A 20555-nucleotide genomic window follows, 5' to 3' on the forward strand; every position below is an offset into this window, starting at 1 on the left:
AAATCCACATTCCCTCTCCTCCCCATCCCAGCATTCCACCCCTCACTCCCTGTGAAGGTACGTGGGTCTCCTGCCACCCCAGAGATGTACCATGGGCACCCCAATGTCACAGCCCCACAGCTCTGCCATCCTCCCAGGGCAGAGCCCCTGCTCATGAGGGACAGCTGCTCATGAGGGACAGCTGCTAATGAGGGACAGCTGCTAACGAGGGACAGCTGCTAATGAGGGACAGACCTCTGCAGCATGGCACTGAGGTGGGGCGCTCACAGGGGCAGGAGGGCAGGTCAGGGCAGCTGCCCCTGGCACAGGTGCCATGCTCTGGGGGAGCAGGAGGATGGCAGGGCACCTGCACTGCTGATTGCTGCAGCTCTGCCAATTGCTGCAGCTCTGCCAATTGCTGCAGCAGGTTCATGGCAAGCTTTGCCCCTGCCCTCACACAACAGCCCAGACAGCCACAAGGGGGGACCTGAGGGTGCTGGCAATGCCACGCCACAGTGCCAGTGACCCTGTCACACCCTGTCACCACAGCCCCGTGCCCGCCAGGTGCCAGGAGCAGATCCCAGATTGGTGCTCCCTGGGCACTGGCTTTGCCACCCTGATGGGCCCTCACCCTTCCCAGCACTGGGAATTCCCTTCCCCTCCCACGCTCAGACACCCTGAGAAATATTTCGCCCGTCTCCTCTTACCACCCCCTCACATGTACGCCCTGAAAAGTTACCACAGAAGGTTTTTCTTTGTATAGAATATTTATTTTGAAGCTCTATTTTAATAGTATTTATTTTAGAAAGTCTACTATTGTAAGAGTTCTTCTGTTTGTGAAGAAAAGCAAGTACTGATGAATGTACTGATCTAGAAATTATATATATATATAAATATATATTGTTAAATATATATATGGCTGTTGTGGTTCTTTTAAAAAAAATCTCAAGAATGTTTATAGCAATTATTCTAAAAATACAAGCAGAGAGTAGCCCAGAATTGGTTATTTGATGCTCTCCAGCCCTGCCAAGGAGCTCGGGGTGATGCTGGGGTTGCTCTGCCCCACTGCCTGGCACATAGGGGCTCATCAATTCAATACCCTCAAATCCCCTGCAGTGGGAAGAGTCAGCACCACTGAGGAGTGAACTTTAGGAGCAATCCCCTCCTTCCCTGCACCCCTAAAATTCACCAGCCTGGGGATCAGGCTGCTCCTCCCATGGGGCTGAGCCCTCAGTGTGACAGGGGACTGACACTAAAGGGAGCCAAGCACAAAATCAGCAGCCCCACCACACACAGGGGTTGTGCCAGCCCATCCCACAGAGCCTCCCTCAGCACTCCTGACCCACTTCCAGCCCTCCTGCTTCTCCTTTCCACACCAGGACAGCCCCACCAGGGCACGGGTGGGCACAGAGCCTCCTCCAGCCCAAGGTCCCCCGCTGGACATGGGGGCAGCCAGAACTCTCCCACCTCCTTGGGAAAGGACAAGAAGCTGCCAAGGACCAATTCCTGTGTCCCTGCACAGCCCCTGAGCCACATCCTGGGGCTCCCACCCACCAGCACCCAGCACCTTCCTGCCCCCAGCTCCTCATGTGTCACCAGCATCACCCTGGACTGCTAAAAATACAGGATCCGGGATATTTTTCACCATTCCTGTTATTTATTTGCACACACTGTGGGGCTGTGACTCACTGGAGGCTGTGCCATGTTTTGTGTCATCACAGAGGTAACCTGAGTGTGTTACCTGGCCTGAAATAATATTATTGAAACAATAATGTTGAATTAGTCAATGGATCAGATAAAGACACAATAACTACACTGTGCAGATCACGACATCGGGTGCCAGAAAATTTGCAATAAGGAAAAGATACTGAATTTGTTATGCTGGGGGAGGTTTTTCTTTTTTTTTTTTTTTTTAACAAACAGGCTGAGCCAGGATGTATAAATTTAAATCAGAGTTTGGCAACACCAACTGATGTCTTGCACATAAAGCTTTAAAAATACCAACACGACACTCATGTCTCTCTGCTGGAAGTGAACCAGAGCACTCTGCTTGATTTGAGCAGTAGATGTTAAAGCAATATTTTTTAAATCTATCAGAATTATCAGCGCTTTTTTTGATCCTTTTTTACATCATTTTCAGTTATTGGCTCTCAAAGGGAACCAACTCCAATTGCACAAGCATAGGCTATGGAATGGTGAAGAGATGCACAGAGCTAAGAGTACAACAGACTTCCCAGGCCCTAGAGCAAGCCCAGCTCTTGGATATCAGACCTGAAGGGGAATTTCTAGAGAATCAAAACACCCTTAAAATACCCTAAACCAATGTATTGATTCTGAGAGCATGGGCTGAGATTTATAGAAATTATGGACTTACAGAAATAAGTGACCAGATTGAGCAGGTTGCATCCCTTGATCCCTTTCAACCCAAACCATTCTGGGATTCTACAAAATGAGATAAAAACCTAAGTTTTAATTCATTTTAAAACTCTTTTCCTAAAATATATATTTAATAAACACAATGAGATTTTCCCAAAGGTCTGAGTGTTGCAGACAGGTAAAATATGTTATAAAAGTAAGGGCCTTATGAAATCAGGCCTTGCTCTGCTAGGCTGTCACTTCTTCTAATTGCAGACAACTTGTAACTTCCCATATGAAACAATCTTGGGTATGAAAAGTTTGTGAACACAACAACCTATTCCTTGGGGAGAAAAATAGGGGCGCCTGTATAAACAACAGATCTTGTCCCAAGAGAATCCACAAAGGAAGAATGTAAACACCTGAATCTGAGTACGAACACACAAATCACCTTCTGACCAATAACTAAGGTAGTAAGAGAACTGTTGGCAGTTGGTGTTGCATGACATCTGTGAAAACTGTGTAAAATGAGTTATGGGAGTAAAGAATTGCCTTTTCTGCATGAAGAAAATGGAGTCCCAGGTGATTTATTCCAGCATGAGTGGAAACCGACACGATCTGCAGAAGGCAACGGCCGAGCCTTGCTGCGATAGCGGCCCACGGGACCCAGGAACAGAACACACAAAGCCACAAAAACAGGGCCACAGCCTGGGACGGAGAAGAAATGTGGAAAATAAGGAACCCAGCTTTGTGAGACACAGCGCACCAACACAGCCATTGGTACAACCATCAGTACAACCACCAAGAACCATCAGTACAACCATCAGTAGTTTCACCATCTGTGGGGTCGGTGCCACGGAAACGAAACTCAAGTGGTGAAGACACAAACCTGTCACAGGTCAGCCATGCAGAGCGTGGGACTCCCAGAAGTGAGCACATTTCCTGGGGTTGCACACTCCCAGTGAAAGCCCGGTGGCCAGCTCGGTGCCACAACAGAACCACACGGCTTCCACTGCCACTGCCACCCAGTCATTGCAGAGTTCCAACTCTCTAACTCTGGGTGAGCACAGCAAGGAGATGCTGCAGCACAGGGGGCTGCACCATTCTCACAGAGGCACCACCTCCCACAGCACCATTTCCCAGAAATAAATAATTTCTCTCACTGGGATTAGCGGTGTGTGAATGGGGCAATGGAGGCTGAGCCCCATTCCTGGCCAGACACAGAGCTGGCTCCTCACAGGGCTCCACACCAGCACACAGCACCAGGGGTGAAGTTTGGCCCCGTTGTGAGTGACAGACAAATGGCCAGGACAGAGATAAATTGCCTTTGCACTTTGTTTTACTTCCTCCCCATAAAAACCTCCCGTGGGAGCGCCGAATCCCTGGGCTCCCACTCCAGCCCCTGCTGAGCACCATAAAACTTCAGGGATGTCCTCAGAGGGGGTTCCCACACAGGGCAAACTTCCCTTTCCAGGGCAAGGAGGAATTGGCAACAGAGGTCAAGGCAAAGCCTTTCAGCAGGGTCTCAGCCTCCGCAGGCTTTGGGACAGAGCCACCCCAAACACACCCCAGGGTCCAAGCTGGACACCAGGTTTTGAGGCACAAGAAGGGCAAAGAGGCTTCACAGAAGTTTCTGACCATGCCCAGGCCACCAGAGCCCATCACAGCCCTGGACAGCCAGCCCTGGGTGACCAGCTAGGACACAACAAGGCTTCTGCTGCTGCAGAAAGAAAGTAAATGTCAAAAAACAACCAGCAGGCTGAGAAACATCAGCTTGTACAAAGGTGTGATTGAAGGAGATACTCAAAAGGTGTCTATAAAAATAAATAAATATATAAATAGAAACCAAATCACCCCAAGAACCAGTCAGGATTTCAGGGCGAAGGTTCCTGATCACTCTGCCACCAGCACAGAGGGACTGGGCAGGGCAAGCAGCCCCTCAGCACCTCCTGCTCCTTCCCAGACCATTTGGGTTCTGCAAACCCAAGCAAGGCTTCTGCTCCCAAGCACAAAGGCACAGGGATTTCTCCATAAAAACCCTAAAAAATTTACTCTTCAGTATTCCTGAAGAGAGGGAAGACTGAACCACGTACTTCCCATTAGCACCATGCCACTGCAGCTTCCATTGGCATTTTCCTGCCCTTACAACAGGGAATAAATAGAAGTTTCTGCATGAAGAAACTCTTATGAATAAATCATCCAGCCCTGTTCTGCTCAGAGCCAGGTATGTTTGTGATTATGATGCCATTATATAACTGGGTGCTCCTAATCAGAAACACAATATTGTCAGAGCACAGAACTGGGACATTCTGCACCACATCCCTTTGCTCCAGGTATGGCACTGGAGCCTCCAGCCACGTGTGGAGCAGCAAAACCCTAAAACCCTGCACCCAGAGATGCCCTGCTCTGAGCTGGCAAGGAAATGGTTCATGCTGTCCCTTCAGGGAAGTCACTGTGTCCAAAGAGATGCTAAAGAATGAATTAATTAAAATTACATCCTCCTTGTGACAGTATTTAATTGCTTTTCACGGAGAGGGTGAGCCATCAGCACAGATCCTCCACTTCCAACATACAGGGTCTATGGTCTGACACATCTAGAGTCCCACCAAAGCCACGATTTCATCATCTTTCATGTCTGAGGGTGAGGGGTCACAGCTCTGTTTTCCTCAGCAGCAGCCCATGACAAATAGCTTCAAGGCTGGCACAAACTAGCTCTCCTGATATTCCTGTAAATTATCCTTAGGAACACAACTAAATTGATTTTTTCTTTACATGGGTGTCTATCCATTTCTAAGAACCCTCCAGCTGTACTGGGGGCTAGAACGAGATGGTCTTTAAAGTCCTTTCAACCCAAACCATTCTGTTTGATTTCATGGTGACTGAAGCACAGGACTGGTGCATGGCCAGTGGGATTGGGTTAGTATGAGTTATGGACAGGACAAATCCCAGCTCCTGAGGATGCCCTGCAGCTCCACAGAGACAAGGAAGCATCAGGAAGCAGCTCCCACCTGCTTTCAGCTCTGGCCACACAGCTTTGGGCTGAATGGGAAGGTGGGAGTGCAAAATACGACCAGAGAGCACTCAGTGAAGTGTGGAGCTGGAAAAAAATGGCTTAGAAGGACCCCATGGTGCTGGGGAGCAAAGGGACTTCCTGCTGGTCCCAAAAATGGGAGCAGAAAATGGGGTTTGGGGCTCCAGGGAGGCAGCAATCTATCCCAACGATCCCTCCTGAGCAGGGTGAGCCTGGCTGAGCGCTGGAAACTGCAAAGGAAACCCAGAATGACAAACAATTGTAGGAACCTGAAAAGCCCAGTTCCTCTGGATTCCATGGGAAGTGCGATTTTCAGTGCTCTGACCTGTCTGTCTGAGGGGAAGTGGGCAATAAATAGCAGCCGGGTTGTTATCAAGAGGATGTGAGCTATTTATAAAAAATTCTTGGGCTTTTTGAACTCTGTTTAAAGAGGCAATATCCTTGGCTTGGGTAATTGGGGGACTAAAATGCTAAAGCAAACACGATTACTCAGCCACCTTGGGAAAGTTTAGTGCTTACTTGTGTTTCTGGATTTGTGAGCATATTTGAGCAGCTGCACTGGTACTGCCCCCAGATCCAGAGGGGGGCTTGGAGAGCCCTGAGCAGGGCAGCTCCCAGCTCCAGCCACCACTGCCCAGCAATGCCCACAGCTGATGGTTCCATGGCTCAGCTGAGCTGAGAGCCCAGGCTGGACAGGGCTTGGAGCAACGTGGTCCAGTGGAAGGTGTCCCTGCCCATGGCAGGGGGGTTGGAAATGGATGATCTGGAAGGTCCCTTCCAACCCAAACCGTTCCATGACTAATTAAAAATACCTTCCATGAATGGGCTGCCTGTCTGAAGGGGTTTCTCTGTGCCTTACAACGTGCTGGCTTCCCAGCTGGATTTACCCATCTCCAGCTCTGAGGCAAGGGGTGGGTGCCAGCTCATGCCCTGTGCCATAGCAAGAGGGGAGGTTTTGGCGGGGTGGCAAGGGGGAAACAAAGGCAAGATGAAGCCAATGTCCACACAAAGAACTAAATACCTCCTTGCTCAAGGAAACTCATCCCAGCCCTCTAACAAATGATTGGTTTTAACTAAACCAGGAGAAACTGCTGGAACAACCTGCACACAGAGATGTACCAAATTTCCAGAGAGTCATGGCTGGGAGCACAGAGAGCCAGGGTGGGCACAGCCACCCTCAGAAGGGCAATTCCCTGCCCAGGTCACACTGGCCATGCCAGCCTGACCCTCCCAGCGCCCCGTGAGTGACCATGAGTGATGGATTTAGGGTCATTGGACTGGGGAGCTTTGAGCACAGCCCTTGGGGCTGCCCCCATGCAGGAGGTCCTGGCCTGACCCTCTTCCATGCAGAGCAGCAGCTGACACTCAGGGAAGGGTCCCTCCTGCCCAGCCCTGCTGTCCCAGGGTCCCCATGTCAGGATGTGGCACCAACAGAACCCTCAAGCGTTTCCACTGGCTGCTGTCTTATTTTTGTGAGCCCAGCCATCAGGCAGACAACATTGCTCCTGTGTGGGAACCACACACAAAGTGTCCTGACAAAATGATGGCATCGTCTAAAGTACACAAACACGCTCAAAAGAAGGAAAACCATGAAATTAAGGATAACAAACAACAAAGAGAAGCTCATACACAGAATCTGTTAGTGTTTATGAGTCACTGAGGCCTTCCTGTCTCCTCTTATAAATTGTGGGAATGCACTGTGGTCCATCCTCTCCTTGAAAACCACCGAGGTGCTATTTTCCTCAGGACAGACACTGCACAAATGAAAGATTTTTTTTTTTTCCCCTTTTTCCTTCTCATTTTTTTTCTTCAAAGTAGGAAACCAAATCTGAGGAGCAAACGCTGTGGGATGGGTAAACAGAGGCGAGGGCAGAAGCCTTGGGGATGAGATCATCGCGCGCCCTGGCCCGGCGCTGCTTTCCGACGGCGAAGGGCTTAACAATGGAATGGATGGGAAATGCCAGGAAAAGTTAAAGAGCTTTGGACACGAGCTCTTTGTAAAACCTCATTCTGTATTATTAACCGACAAATTCTCCTCATCTTCCTTCACTTGGCCCTTTAGCAAATGAGGATTTTCTCTCTCAAATCTAATTCCTTTCCATCTTGGTGTTTTAAAGTTCTCCCAGCCTGTCTGTTCTGCTGTACCCAAGGCTGCCCCACCATGCCAGGACACTGGGACACAAACCACTGCAATACACCTTCATCACCACCACCAGGAGCCAATGGAAGGTGTCCCAGTCCATGGCACAGGGTCACAATGGATGAGCTCCGAGATCCCTCCCAACCCACACCAATCTCACCCTGTGATTCTGCACTGACCCTGAGCTGTGATCCCTGCAGAGCCAAGACTCCCCCCCAGGCTGCTGGGGGCTTGCACAGGGCTGGTCCCACCCTCAGGCACCCAGGTGCTCCGGGAGGAAAGGCCATCAGCCCTGGTGAGGCAGAGCCTGTGCAAACGCTGCTGTACCCCGAGGGAAGGATGCTCAGCCCAGCCAAAACTGGAATGCACAAACTGGAGCCAGGAACAGCAAGTTTTGAGGGATTTTTATGTGAAAACCTCACACAACAGGATCTCAGATGGCTTCAAGAGAAGCCACCCAGGCTCAGTCCAAGCAGGGCCAGCCCTGAACTGCTCATCCAGGCTGCAAGTAAAGCACTGGCTACACACGGGCACACGCAGGGATTGCAGTACCGGCTTCACATGTGGAGATAAAAGCACAGGATTGCAGGATAATAAATAAAACTCCTTCCCTGGGAGGGTGGGCAGCCCTGGCACAGGTGCCCAGAAAAGCTGGGGCTGCCCCTGGATCCCTGGCAGTGCCCAGGGCCAGGCTGGGCAGGGCTGGGAGCACCTGGGACAGTGGAAATTGTCCCTGCCACAGCAGGGGTGGCACTGGATGATCCTTAAGGTCTGTTCCACACAAAGCAGCCCGGGATTCTGTGCTCTAAGATGGTGTTTGATACTAATCCCAACACCCAGCCCTTGGAAGGGCAGCTCAGAACCCACCCAGCACCTTTATGTGACAAACACTGCCTAAAGCTCCAGGGAGAGGAAATCTTGTCCTTTACTGTCAAAGCTCCTTCCCTGCCCTTTTCCTGAGGGAGCACCAGCCACGGGTCGGTTGAGTGGTTTCTGAAGCATTAATGGGAGGACAGAGCAGAGCAGGAGCTTCCTCAGCCTGGAGCAATTCCCTGGGTTGGGAGTGCTCAGCAACACCTCTGCTGCCATTTCTGCTCAGTGCACACGATCCCATCTGTCAGCTCAGCAAACACTGCTCCTGCTCCCTCTGCGTCCCCTGTTTCTGCACCACAAGCACTGGAAATGAAATTATTACAGCAATGAATATGCTACAACAAAAAGGCTGCCCCCAAAATTACATCCTTTGGAAGGAGCAAGGGAGTTTAAAACCCTGAGATGGCAACGGGGAGTGTTATAATTTGATGTTTGCACTGACTACAGGACGCATCTCAGAAGCCCCTTTCAGCACCAATCACATCTCCCTGCCAGAGCAGCCCTGGGCTGGGGGACAGGCAGGGACCCTGCTGCCAACAGGGGTAAAAACACCAACAAAAAAGGATTCTGAACTACAAGAGAGAGAGTGGAACCAAGACAGGGGTTTACAGCTATTTTGTACCATGGCAAATGGCTGCAGAAGGAGCAGAGCATCTCCTGGGCACCAAGATGCACCAAAGAGAGGACAGTGCCTCTGAGATGAGGGCCTGGAGCTGCATTTTCTGTTCAGATTGAACCAATCACTACTGACACAAAGGGAACGACTCTCAGAAAGTCTCTTTCACTCCTGCGTGCGCTGCCAAGCTCCCCAGTGGGTACCTGTGAGTGCAGAGGCAGCCCCAGCACCCAGACTGGGCAGTGCTGCAGCCATGGACACTCTGAGATTCCTGTAAAACCCAGTGGAAATCCCTGCTGTGGGATGAGCTGCTGTCCCTCGGCCCCTCGGCAGAACCTCCAGCCCGTGTGGCAGCGCTGGGAAGGCAGCGCTGACAGGGACCATGAATGAAACAATCGGTACCATGAATGAAACAATCGGTACCACGAATCAAACAATCGGTACCACGAATCAAACAATCGGTACCACGAATGAAACAATCGGAACCACGAATGAAACAATCGGAACCACGAATAAAACAATCGGAACCACGAATAAAACAATCGGAACCACGAATAAAACAATCGGAACCACGAATAAAACAATCGGAACCACCGACCGCCCCCAGGGCTTCCTCATACCGGCACCCCATTCCCTGGAAAACAAAGAACAATTCCCTGCATCGGGTACTGCCGGCGCTTGGGCTTGGTCCCCAGCACAAACACACACACACATAATTCCTTCTTTTACATTTTTGCCTGATGACTTGCAAGACAAGCCTAATAAAAGCCGAGACAAATAACCCAAAACACACAAAAATGTGATACTGTTTCCTATTAACATCCAAAGCACTTCAGTGACTGGAGAAATAAACTGCATTAAAACATCAGAATAAAAAGAAAATCAACCACATATGGAAAAAATATATATGTAAAAGGGGAATATATATATCTATATGGGGAGGACAGTGGGGCACTGGCCAGAGCTGCTCCATGTGGGCATCTGCCAGATGCTGCAGCTTGAGCCCCAGCTGGCTCAGCACATCCAGAATCTATCCCTGCCTTTGAAACCACCACAGCAGGACCATGGAAACCAGCTGGGCCCCCACCATGGCCTTGCACATCCCACGGCACCCTGTGGTCCATCCCTGCCCCGCTGAGGTCATTTTGGGAGCATCACCCAGCAGCAGGAGTCACCGAGGAGCTCCCACAGCAGCAGCCCGGCCCCTGGGGCCAGCCCTGGCTGAGGAACAACCCCTGTGCCGGGAGGGAGAGCAGAGAAAACCCTCCGGGCTCGGCCGTTCTGGGCAGGTTTGAGAGGTTTTCCTTGGCAGCAGCTGATGGGGCTCTCTCTTCCTGCCCGGCGGGGGAACATCTGCCCCCGGGGCCAGAGCATCCCATCCTATCCATGTCCTGCCTCCCATCCCATCCATGTCCTGCCTCCCATCCCATCCCATCCCATTCCATTCCATCCCATCCCATCCCATCCAGGTCCTGCCTCCCATCCCATCCATGTCCTGCCCCCCATCCCATCCCATCCCATCCCTGTCCTGCCTCCCATCCCATTCCATTCCATCCCATCCCATCCATGTCCTGCCCCCCATCCCATCCCATCCCATCCATGTCCTGCCCCCCATCCCATCCCATCCAGGTCCTGCCTCCCATCCCATTCCATCCCATCCCATCCAATCCATGTCCTGCCCCCCATCCCATTCCATCCATATCCTGCCTCTTGCTGGGGACCTGACTCTCCCCTCCAGCTGCATGGCTATGCCAGCCAAATAACAAGGAAAACCCAAAAACTACCAAAAATCACCAAGACAACATCTCTACTGTAACAGGAGCACGAGCAGCACACACTTTAAACCAGAGCACTCTCCTCTCAATACATTGATGATCTGCCCGTGGGTCTTGAAAGATTTTTGTCATCAAATGACCCCAGGGGCTGTGGGGAACAGGCATCAAAACTTAGAATGATGATCTATACATGAACAGCTTTGTACAGAAACGGGAACAGCTCCTCCAGAAGCCGGTAGTGGACTGAAAAGAACCTTTTCCCATTCCAGTTGTGCCAAGCCACCGCAAGACAGAAACACCAGCAGGAATGGAAAGTGTTTCCGTGTGTTTGGCTGGGCCGGCTGCCATGGCAGAGCGGGGCAGAGGCACAGGGAGCCCCCAGGTGCCTCAGTGCCAGGGGGGTGTTTGAGGATCCTCAGGCTGCAGGAGCAGCCGGGACAGAGGGAGGAGTAGAAACGGCCCCGCTCCGCCAGGCTCAGCCCGGAGCTCCACTCCAAACCACTTCCTCTGCCTCCCAACAATGCACAGAGGAATTTCCACAAACCCCAAGGCTGCCCTGACTTCCATTTCTAAACTTGGAAAAAGAAATACCAGGACATTCCTTTGTTGTTCCAGCTCACTCGCTGTTTGATCTGGGGTTTTTGCTCCAGCTGAGCCAATTAAAGAATCCCAATTTCCCCTGGAAAAAGAAATTTTAAAAAGGGCACAAACCAGTAACAAACAACATGTTTTCTTCTTTAATTTTTAACTAATTGTTTTCAAGTTTATCTGAAACCTGCCACCTCATTTAGGTCCACGTGGTTTGATGCTTAAACAGCATTTTGGCCAGAGAGATGGATGTGATAGAGGCATTTCCATCTGCATTCCTGGCCTCTGGAAGGAAACACTCCACTGCTGCTTGTCTTGAATGTGGCTATTGGGGATCACACAAGCAGTCTGAAATACAAACACCCCCAAGCCAGCACCCAGCACAGCCAGCAGTGTCTGACAGGGCCCTGCCCGGGCAGAAACTCCTCAGAAACACTTCTGTTCCTATTTCCTATGCATCCAACCTGCTTTTCTACATTTCTAGGAATTTGTATCTATTTTTTACTTTATTCATTCACATTTGCAGTGGATTTGCCCTTCCCATGTGCTGTCCCACTCTGCCCTGATCCGTCCTGCCTCGGTCCCTCCTTCCCATCTCCCCCTCAAGAACTTGAAGGGAGTTTCAGCAGCACCAGGGTCAGACCCAGGTGCCAAAGCTAAGCAGGGATGAACACCTGAAGAGTTCAAAAACCATGTGCCTGTGGCACCTGGGGACATGGCCAGTGGTGGTCTTGGCAGGGCTGGGGGAATGGTTGGACTTGATGATCTCAGAGGTTTCCAACCTGAGCGATTCCATGGCTTTGTCCTGATTTACAGAGAGTGCAATTGCTAATCCCAAATCCCGGCACCAACAATCACCCCACAGCCACCCAGCCATGACCAAACTGCAAAGCTGGTGGGGCAACCCTGGCCTCAAGAGCAAGGGAAGCATCTCTTCTTCTGCCAGGAAGAACGAGACACAAGCCTTGAACTCGAGGAGGAAGGAGCCCGTTCCTGTTGTTCAGCTGGAGCAATTAATGACACGTGTAATGAGGGAGGGGAACCCAGGAGCTGGGCACGGAGAGCAGCACAGAGCCAGCTGTGGGGGCAGATGAGGGAGAGGCAGTGACTCCATCCCCTCCCAGAGCTGGGGGCTGCAGACCATGGCCCAAACCCACCTGTGAGCCCAGCACAGCTGGACTGAAGCCCAAGGGTGGATCCAGAGTGGACACAGACCCTCATGCCCCAGAGCTCACAAAGGAGGTGCTGCAGTGCAGCATCAAAGCGATGCTGGGCATCAGTAGGGAAATTTTCTTCTCATGCTACAACAGAAGCAAAGCTCAGACCTCTTTTACTTTTTTTTTTTTTTTTTTGGAGTATCTTATCATCCAAGAGCTCATTAGCCAGGAATTCCTCATGCTGTTTATTTTCCATTTGTCCATATGTTCCCCACAAGCTCAGCCTCGTCTCTGTTTTAAGTTTATACTTAGCAGCAGTAATTGGAAAGGATGAACAAAGGCACGAAGGAAGGCAACACACACACAAACAAACTGCCCAGATGTTTTGGATTCCTGCATTTCCCCAAGAAGCAGGACCCTTAATGTTTTGATCATGTCATCACAGCACAGAGCCGCAGCCCAGAGTACAACTGGCTCCTCTCTGCTTGGCCTCAGAGACAGGAATTCAAGCCACCACCAGAGACCCAAATCTGCTCATCCCACAAGCGAAAGTGAAAACCTGGGATGAGCCTGATCAGCACCAATGCCCAGTGGGCTTGTCCCACAATGGATTTGGCTTTAGACTTTGAAACAGGACCAAGCCAATCTCCTCAATTCACACCACCTGCTCCTAACGAGGACCAAGAGCTCACCTGCCTCCCAAAGCATTATTTCAGCTGTTTGCTATTTCAGTTGTGCTTTTTCCCCCCCCCCCCTTTAAGTTTTATGCCAGTTAGAAATCAATTTAAACTTAATCAAAAGAAATCAGTTTTAATAATGACAGGAAAAAGGGGAATGGTCTCGAGCTGAGAGGAAAGAATGCAGATTTAGGTTGGGTGTTAGAAGGAATTGTTCCCTGTGAGGGTGGGCAGGCCCTGGCACAGGGTGCCCAGAGGAGCTGTGGCAGTGCCCAAAGCCGGGTTGGACAGAGCTTGGAACAGTGGAAGGTGTCCCTGCCATGGAATGGGATGAGTTTAAGGTCCCTTCCACCCCAAACCAGGCTGGAATTCTACATAATACAAAACACGGCTTTGCACTGGTTAAATTAAAGCGGTCTATGCTTGCTTGCAGATACAGCCTTGGTTTTCAACACAGCTATTGCAAAACTCCTGGGACAACACTGAAGATACTCCACAGAATGGAAAGAATTAAAATAAATAAGAAATCCCAGCAGTTGTGCAGGGTCCAAGGAGCCATGGGCAGCCCTGACGTTCCCATTCTCCATCTTCCCTCCCATGCAGAACACAGAGTGAGAACAGGACGGAAGATTAATGAGAGGAAAAACTGTGACCACAGCAAATAGAGTGACTCATGCCCACTTCATGGGCTTCATTTCTAATCTAGAATAGTAATTTACTGCAGGACCAGATTAAATCTGTTCCTCCCCCTGCTGAGCCTGTGGCCGTGGGGATGCAGCAGCCCACACTGGGAGCACTGGCCACTGCCTGAATGAATCCAGCCTCAAAATCATCCAAGCTCTGCCTCAGCCATGCCCCAGGAACACAGGCTGGGGGTGAGGAAAAGCAACACACAGCAAAGAAATCCCTCCTGCTCGCCTTGCTCCGAAGGGAAGCAGAGTCCTCCAAACGCCACCTCTGCAGGCTGGCAGGAATCAGCTGGATCCAGGGAACTAATTAAAGGGAGAGCACTAAAAGCAGACCGAAGACTGGAAATCATGTTCTAAGCTCACATTAGGATCGGAAGGGGAACTTCCCAATTTGATGGCAGAAAGCAATTTACTTCAATTAGCGGGGACATAACCAGAGCAGTTGCTGATAGAAGCATTGCATCTCCAAAACCCAGCAGCTCCCTTAATTGCATCCCTTGGCACCTCGGAGCTTCCTCAGCTGCTTTAGGTGAGCTGGGCTGAAAACCCCCTGGGTTCTTTCTTTGCCAGTCTCCAGCTGGGGTCTGAGCCCTGTCCCAGTGCAGAGGGCACACGTGGACCAAGGAGCAGCAGGGAAAAGCAGCAGGAAGAGCCTTCCCTGCCTCCTCCTCCTCCTCCCTGCACAGCCCTGCCCGCTCTCTCCTGCTGGCAGCTGGCTCAGGCTCTGCCAACGTATGGATGAGTCATTCCCAGCAGCTTCAGGAAGTTCAGGCCTGTAAAGAGCCTCTTCCTCTCTATTTCCAGCTGGGAGGTTTGGGGTGATGGATCTGGGTCGGGTCAAAGCCGTCACAAACCAGCAGTGCCAAGGACAAGGGGCTCCGGCACCCCCACACCTGTCCCCACATCCCAGCCCAGGTTCATCCTGAGTGTTTTGGGGCCACTTTATGTCCTTGGAGACACAGATTGAGAGAGCTGTAAAATTCCTCCACGAATTTAGGAGGTATTTTGCTCCAAACAGACTAAAACCAACAAAAGACACCGACACAATGCAGGAATCAAGCACAAGGGACTCATCCAGAGGTCCCAGCAGAGAGTTCTGCATCCTATGCCACAAGAAACCACTCCCTAGGAGACATTTAAAACTGAGACACCTGCCCAGCCTGAGCAGCTGCCCCGGCGGGGCCTTTGGGACTGGGCAGCTCCTTTAGGGCTGGGTTACCCCTGCCCACCCACCAAGCCACCCTGGCACCAGGAAACAGCACCAGGATCTTTGCTTCCCAATCCCAGCTTTACTTAATTAGCGCAAGACCCAACCCCTCATCTCTCTCCTCAGAGAGCTGAAAGAGAATTTACCCTTCCAGGCTCCGTGCCCCTCTGTGGCCAGCCCAGGGCCAACCCTGAAGCCAAGGGTCACTCTGAGAAGGGACCTGTCCAACCCCACCCAGAGCTTCCCCACCCAAAGGGACAAGCCCCAGTGCTCCATGCCAGCAGGACTTTGTGCTGCCCCCACTTACCTCGGTGAGCTGGGAAATGAAGCAGCAGCTCAGGCAAGTCCTCACACAACCCAGGAGCACATTCCACGCCAAAGGATGGTGCTGGCACGGGTTTCAGCTCATTTGGGGTGCAGGAGAGAGGTTTCCCCCAGAGAAAGCTCCCATGACCTGCTGCAGGCACAGGAGCCCCCAGAATGAGAAACACCTGCCCAGGGCTGGGGCTTTTGGGCACCGCCGCCCCCTCACAGGTGTGGGAGGGAGGGAATGATTGCAAACTCGTTGCAGCTGTTGTGGAGCACCGAGGGCTCGCTGGGGAGCTGCAGCTGCTCCCTTCTCCCTTCTCCCCATCCCTGGCAGTGCCCACGGCCAGGCTGGACGGGCTTGGAACACCAGGGACAGTGTCCTGTGGCAGGGGGTGGAATGAAAGGAGCTTTAAGGTCCCTCCCAGTCCAAATCATTCTGGGATTCTATGGATTTTTGGCTGCTCCGTGCTCCTGTTGGCAGTGCAGAGCCGGTGGCAGGAGTGCCATCAGCCGTGGCAGCGCTGCCCGAGAGCCCCAGTGCCACCCCCGGGTCCCCTGGATGGCCTGGCTGGGACAGGATGGTGCCCACAGGAGCTGTGTCCCCATCCTATCCCATTCCATCTCATCCCAATCCCACCCCGGACAGTTCGGCAGCCTCGGGGCAGCCCAGGCTCCCACCCGGCCGCAGCTCAGGGGCTGCCTTGGCACGGGAATAACCCCTCCCTTGGCACGGGATAACCCCTCCCTTGGCACGGGATAACCCCTCCATATTAAATCCAGGGCACCGAAACGCACTCCGAGCCCTTTAACGGGGTGTGCGAGGCCTGGCAGAGAGAGGAGCAGGAACAAAGACCCCAAACCCCTCAAGGGACGCGATCTGCAGGCAGCGGCTCCCGGAGGGGTCGCGGTGAGGATGGGCAGGGGACGGCCCCACCTTCCCGAGCCTGGCCCGGCACATCTGCAACCCCTTTGCTTTCCTTTATTCTTTTTTTTTTTCTTTTCTCCTCCCAGATCACTTTAAAGGTCCAGCTCAGGGCATAATTAGCCAAGCAGTTAAAGTGGCGAGGGCAGTGACCTTCGGCGGGGGCAGGAAGCGGCAGCCGTGGGTGGCCGGGGGGGCACAACGCCCCGGCATCGGCAGTGCCTTGTAAAATCCCCTCTGCATCCCCGGCACAGCCTCGGCGCCTTCGTCTGCCCACACGAAAGGGGCATTTCGCTGGAATCCTGGTGCTGAGCTGCTGTCCCACGGGCTGCACTGGCACCACGGTGTCCCGTCCTTGCTGCGTCCCACAGCGCCGGGACAACCCGACACCCCTGCCAGGGCTTGCCCAGCACCAGGCAGCCCCAGCACCCACCCGTGGCCACGGCACTGTCCCTGCCGTCCTCCAGCACTGTGGGGCCACGGGGCTGCGTTTCCACGTCTGAGTTCCCTTATCAGCGGCACGACCTTTGCTGGTCGCAGATTAGGGGCTGGAGCCGCTTGGATTTGTTTGATTTCTGTTGATGGTTATTAGGCAGAGGAAGTGCCAGAAGGGATTTTGACCTCGAGTTTAAACCTACTCCAATTAGAGCCACTGAGCCTTTAATTACGGCGCTCCGGCCACTTTGGTTAAAGCAACAACAAAACCAAACACAGAATCTGGTGGGAGATGGGCTTTTCTTCCCATGGCTCCTCTGAGCTGCCACCTACCCTGTCCCCTGTGCTGTGTGACAGTGCCATGGGGCATTCAGGCCCACCAAGCCCCTCATGCGGCCTCCGGACCCAGAGGTAACACCACTGCAGGTGACACCACTCCAGGTGACTCCAGGCGTCCCCTGCCCTCACCCACTGCCCCTCACACCACCCCAGTGTCCCAAGGATGCTCCAGGGGGATCCCAGGAGCTCCTGTGAAAAGCACCCGAGGTTACAGCTCAGGAGCCCATTACAGCTCACTGAGGGGTGAAGGATGTTTTGGAAACACCAATTTCTTACTTGGCAGAGCTTCTATTTAGCCAATTTTTTTTTTTTTTTTAAGTTCAGAGTTGTTCTTCGCTCCACTTGGCCCTGGCACATGGACCATGTTCCATCCCCTGGCACCAGGGCACCCAGCACAGACCTTCCCAATGCTCCAGAGCCTGGCACAGATCGCTGCCTTTTGCTTTATTGTTATATTCATTGATATGAGGCTTTATTAACATAGTTTAGCTTAGCAAAATAGGCTTTGTATCCATGTAAATCCTATGATTTATAATTACTTTCTAGGATATATCTTATGGTTGATTTTTTACTTTAAACAGTGACTTAATCCCTGTGCTCTGGTAATTTCCTTCCCTGCCTGGCTTTTGTCCATTTTACCCAAAAATCTCAGGAAAAAAAAAATGCTCCAAGCCTGCACCCCAGCCTGGCTGTCAGGGAAGGCCAGAGGTATTTACCTGGTCGCTGCAGGTGACCACAGCCCTGTCACTTGGGTGGTGTGAGGTGGCTGGGCTGTCCCACACCCAACACAAGTACTGGAGCCTGTGACCCACCCCAAACCCAGCATGGCTCCTCCAGACCCCAGCACCCACCCAGAGCCCCTGGCTGGGCAGGAACACGGAGCTGGAGGTGTCTGCAGCTTCAGGCACTGCAGCAGGAGCAGCAGGAATGCCAAATATTCCAGTTCTGTGGACAGTCAAGCCCAAATAAGGCCCAAATACCAGGAGAGCAAACACGAGGCTGATCGACCAAGTTTGGGCAAATGTGATTCAGAGTTCCCCAATGCTGCAGATTTTGCCTTGTAGGATAAAAACTCCTAATTCTGTGTTCACTTTTTCCTGTTTAAAGAGGACTCTGTGGAACCTCTATCCATCTCTGTCAGCCCCAACTGCTTGTTTGTGGGGACTGTACGTTTGAGAAGTTCAGCTGTGAACCAAAACCAGTTTCATGGGTCAATAAGTCATATAACTACCAAAAAATGCAACAAATCCCCCAAAATGGAATCACCGTTTCCTGACAGGCTTGCTTACAAAAGAGATGGACACCCTGGAGATTTGTTACACCTCTAATGGAAGGAGATGGAATGCCCCCAGATAACCTGTGTTTGTCATGGATAACCAGGTGCAATAACACATCAAAACTCAATTAAACATTGTCCTACAGCAACAATTGCTACAGAAGTGACATTTATTGACGTTCTGCTGTATTTACAGGTTGAACATAGTAAAACTCCAAAGTGAATGACCACTTGGCAGAAAGCACAGGAGTGCACATTAAATCTACATTTCCAACGCATCAGAGTCTCTGCTAACACAAATTATAAAAGCAAGAATTACAGGTATGTTAGGAATTGTCTCAAAAGTCCCAAGCCAAAGAAAAAAAAAGGCCTTTGTTTTGCAAGATGGTTTTTATACAAAGTTGCAACATGATCTTTTAGTTTTACACTACAGACTTGTTCCGTGAAAACCCCTGGAGAACCCAAAAAGTTGGTGGTGCGAAAGGAAAGGATACTACAACATCGAGAATAAAGACTGTTAAAAGTTAATACTTGTGCCACCTCTAAATTCCCAATGACACCTCAGAGTCTGGACTGCAGTGACCCCTTCTCCTCACAGGCCCCTGGGTGCTGGGGGACTGCAGGAGCAGCCTCAGCTCTGGAGTCAGCCCTGTGCTGCCAGGCAGGACACGGGGGACAGGGATGGACTGGGATGGACAGGACACGGGGGACAGGGATGGACTGGGATGGACAGGAGAGGACAGGGGGACAGGGATGGACTGGGATGGACAGGACATGGGGGACAGGGATGGACAGGACACGGGGGACAGGGATGGACAGGACATGGGGGACAGGGATGGACAGCAGAGGACAGGGGGACAGGGATGGACAGGGATGGACAGGACATGGGGGACAGGGATGGACAGGGATGGACGGATGGACAGGAGAGGACAGGGGGACAGGGATGGACAGGGATGGACAGGACATGGGGGACAGGGATGGACAGGACATGGGGACAGGGATGGACAGGACACGGGGGACAGGGATGGACAGGACACGATGTACATGGAGCACACAGGATGGACAGGACATGGAATTCCATGGATTGTACAGGACATGATGCACACAGGCTGTACAGGATGTGACACATGGGGACTGTACAGGACATGGAGTTCCATGGGCTGGACAGGACACAGAGCACACACACTGCACAGCACAGAGTGTCACACAGAGCCCAGGACAGTGTCACACACAGCCCAGGACAGTGTCACACACTGCACAAGGTGTCACACACAGCCCAGGACAGTGTCACACACAGCCCAGGACAGTGTCACACAGAGCCCAGGACGGTGTCACACACTGCACAAGGTGTCACACAGAGCCCAGGACAGTGTCACACAGAGCCCAGGATGGTGTCACACACTGCACAAGGTGTCACACAGAGCCCAGGACAGTGTCACACAGAGCCCAGGATGGTGTCACACACAGCCCAGGACAGTGTCACACACTGCACAAGGTGTCACACACAGCCCAGGACAGTGTCACACACAGCCCAGGACAGTGTCACACACAGCACAGGGTGTCACACACATTCCAGGACAGTGTCACACACAGCACAGGACAGTGTCACACACAGCCCAGGACAGTGTCACACAGAGCCCAGGACGGTGTCACACACAGCACAGGGTGTCACACACAGCACAGGGTGTCACACACTGCACAAGGTGTCACACACAGCACAGGACAGTGTCACACACAGCACAGGGTGTCACACAGAGCACAGGACAGTGTCACACACTGCACAAGGTGTCACACACAGCACAGGACAGTGTCACACATAGCACAGGACAGTGTCACACACAGCACAGAGTGTCACACAGAGCCCAGGACAGTGTCACACACAGCACAGGACAGTGTCACACACAGCACAGGGTGTCACACAGAGCCCAGGACGGTGTCACACACATTCCAGGACAGTGTCACACTGCCCAGCACAGGCAGAGCCCGGGCAGCTCCCAGGCTGCAGAGGAACTAAAGCAAGCCTGGCCCCTGCTGGCCCCGGGACGGCTCCTGCTGCCCCAACACCACAAACTCTGCCTGAAGGGCTCCTTCAGCACACCACAGACTCACTGCAAGAGCTGCTTCAAACATTAGCCACTAATGAGTCAACAATTACAGAACTCTGCGTTAATTATTAAAATTTTACAC

General features: G+C 52.0%; 1 protein-coding gene across 50 annotated transcripts; it reads left to right on the forward strand.

Annotated features, from left to right (window-relative positions):
• Positions 1 to 18514: 18514 nt before the first annotated feature.
• Positions 18515 to 20545, forward strand: LOC131089735 (mucin-12-like). 50 transcript variants are annotated; one of them, XM_058034644.1, is made up of 7 exons: positions 18515 to 19181; positions 19385 to 19589; positions 19631 to 19696; positions 19779 to 19822; positions 19864 to 20033; positions 20072 to 20147; positions 20206 to 20545. In XM_058034644.1, the coding sequence occupies exons 1-7, from the start codon at positions 18922 to 18924 to the stop codon at positions 20543 to 20545; spliced, it is 1161 nt and encodes a 386-aa protein (XP_057890627.1). In that variant the 5' UTR covers positions 18515 to 18921. The 50 variants fall into 50 exon arrangements, with proteins under 50 accessions (XP_057890627.1, XP_057890625.1, XP_057890626.1 ...); XM_058034642.1 differs by having other exon boundaries at positions 19385 to 19696; positions 19864 to 20035; positions 20112 to 20147; XM_058034643.1 differs by having other exon boundaries at positions 19385 to 19696; positions 19864 to 19992.
• The last annotated feature ends 10 nt before the right edge of the window (positions 20546 to 20555 follow it).

This window comes from Melospiza georgiana, chromosome 15 (assembly GCF_028018845.1).
Source record: "Melospiza georgiana isolate bMelGeo1 chromosome 15, bMelGeo1.pri, whole genome shotgun sequence".
NCBI lineage: Eukaryota > Metazoa > Chordata > Aves > Passeriformes > Passerellidae > Melospiza > Melospiza georgiana.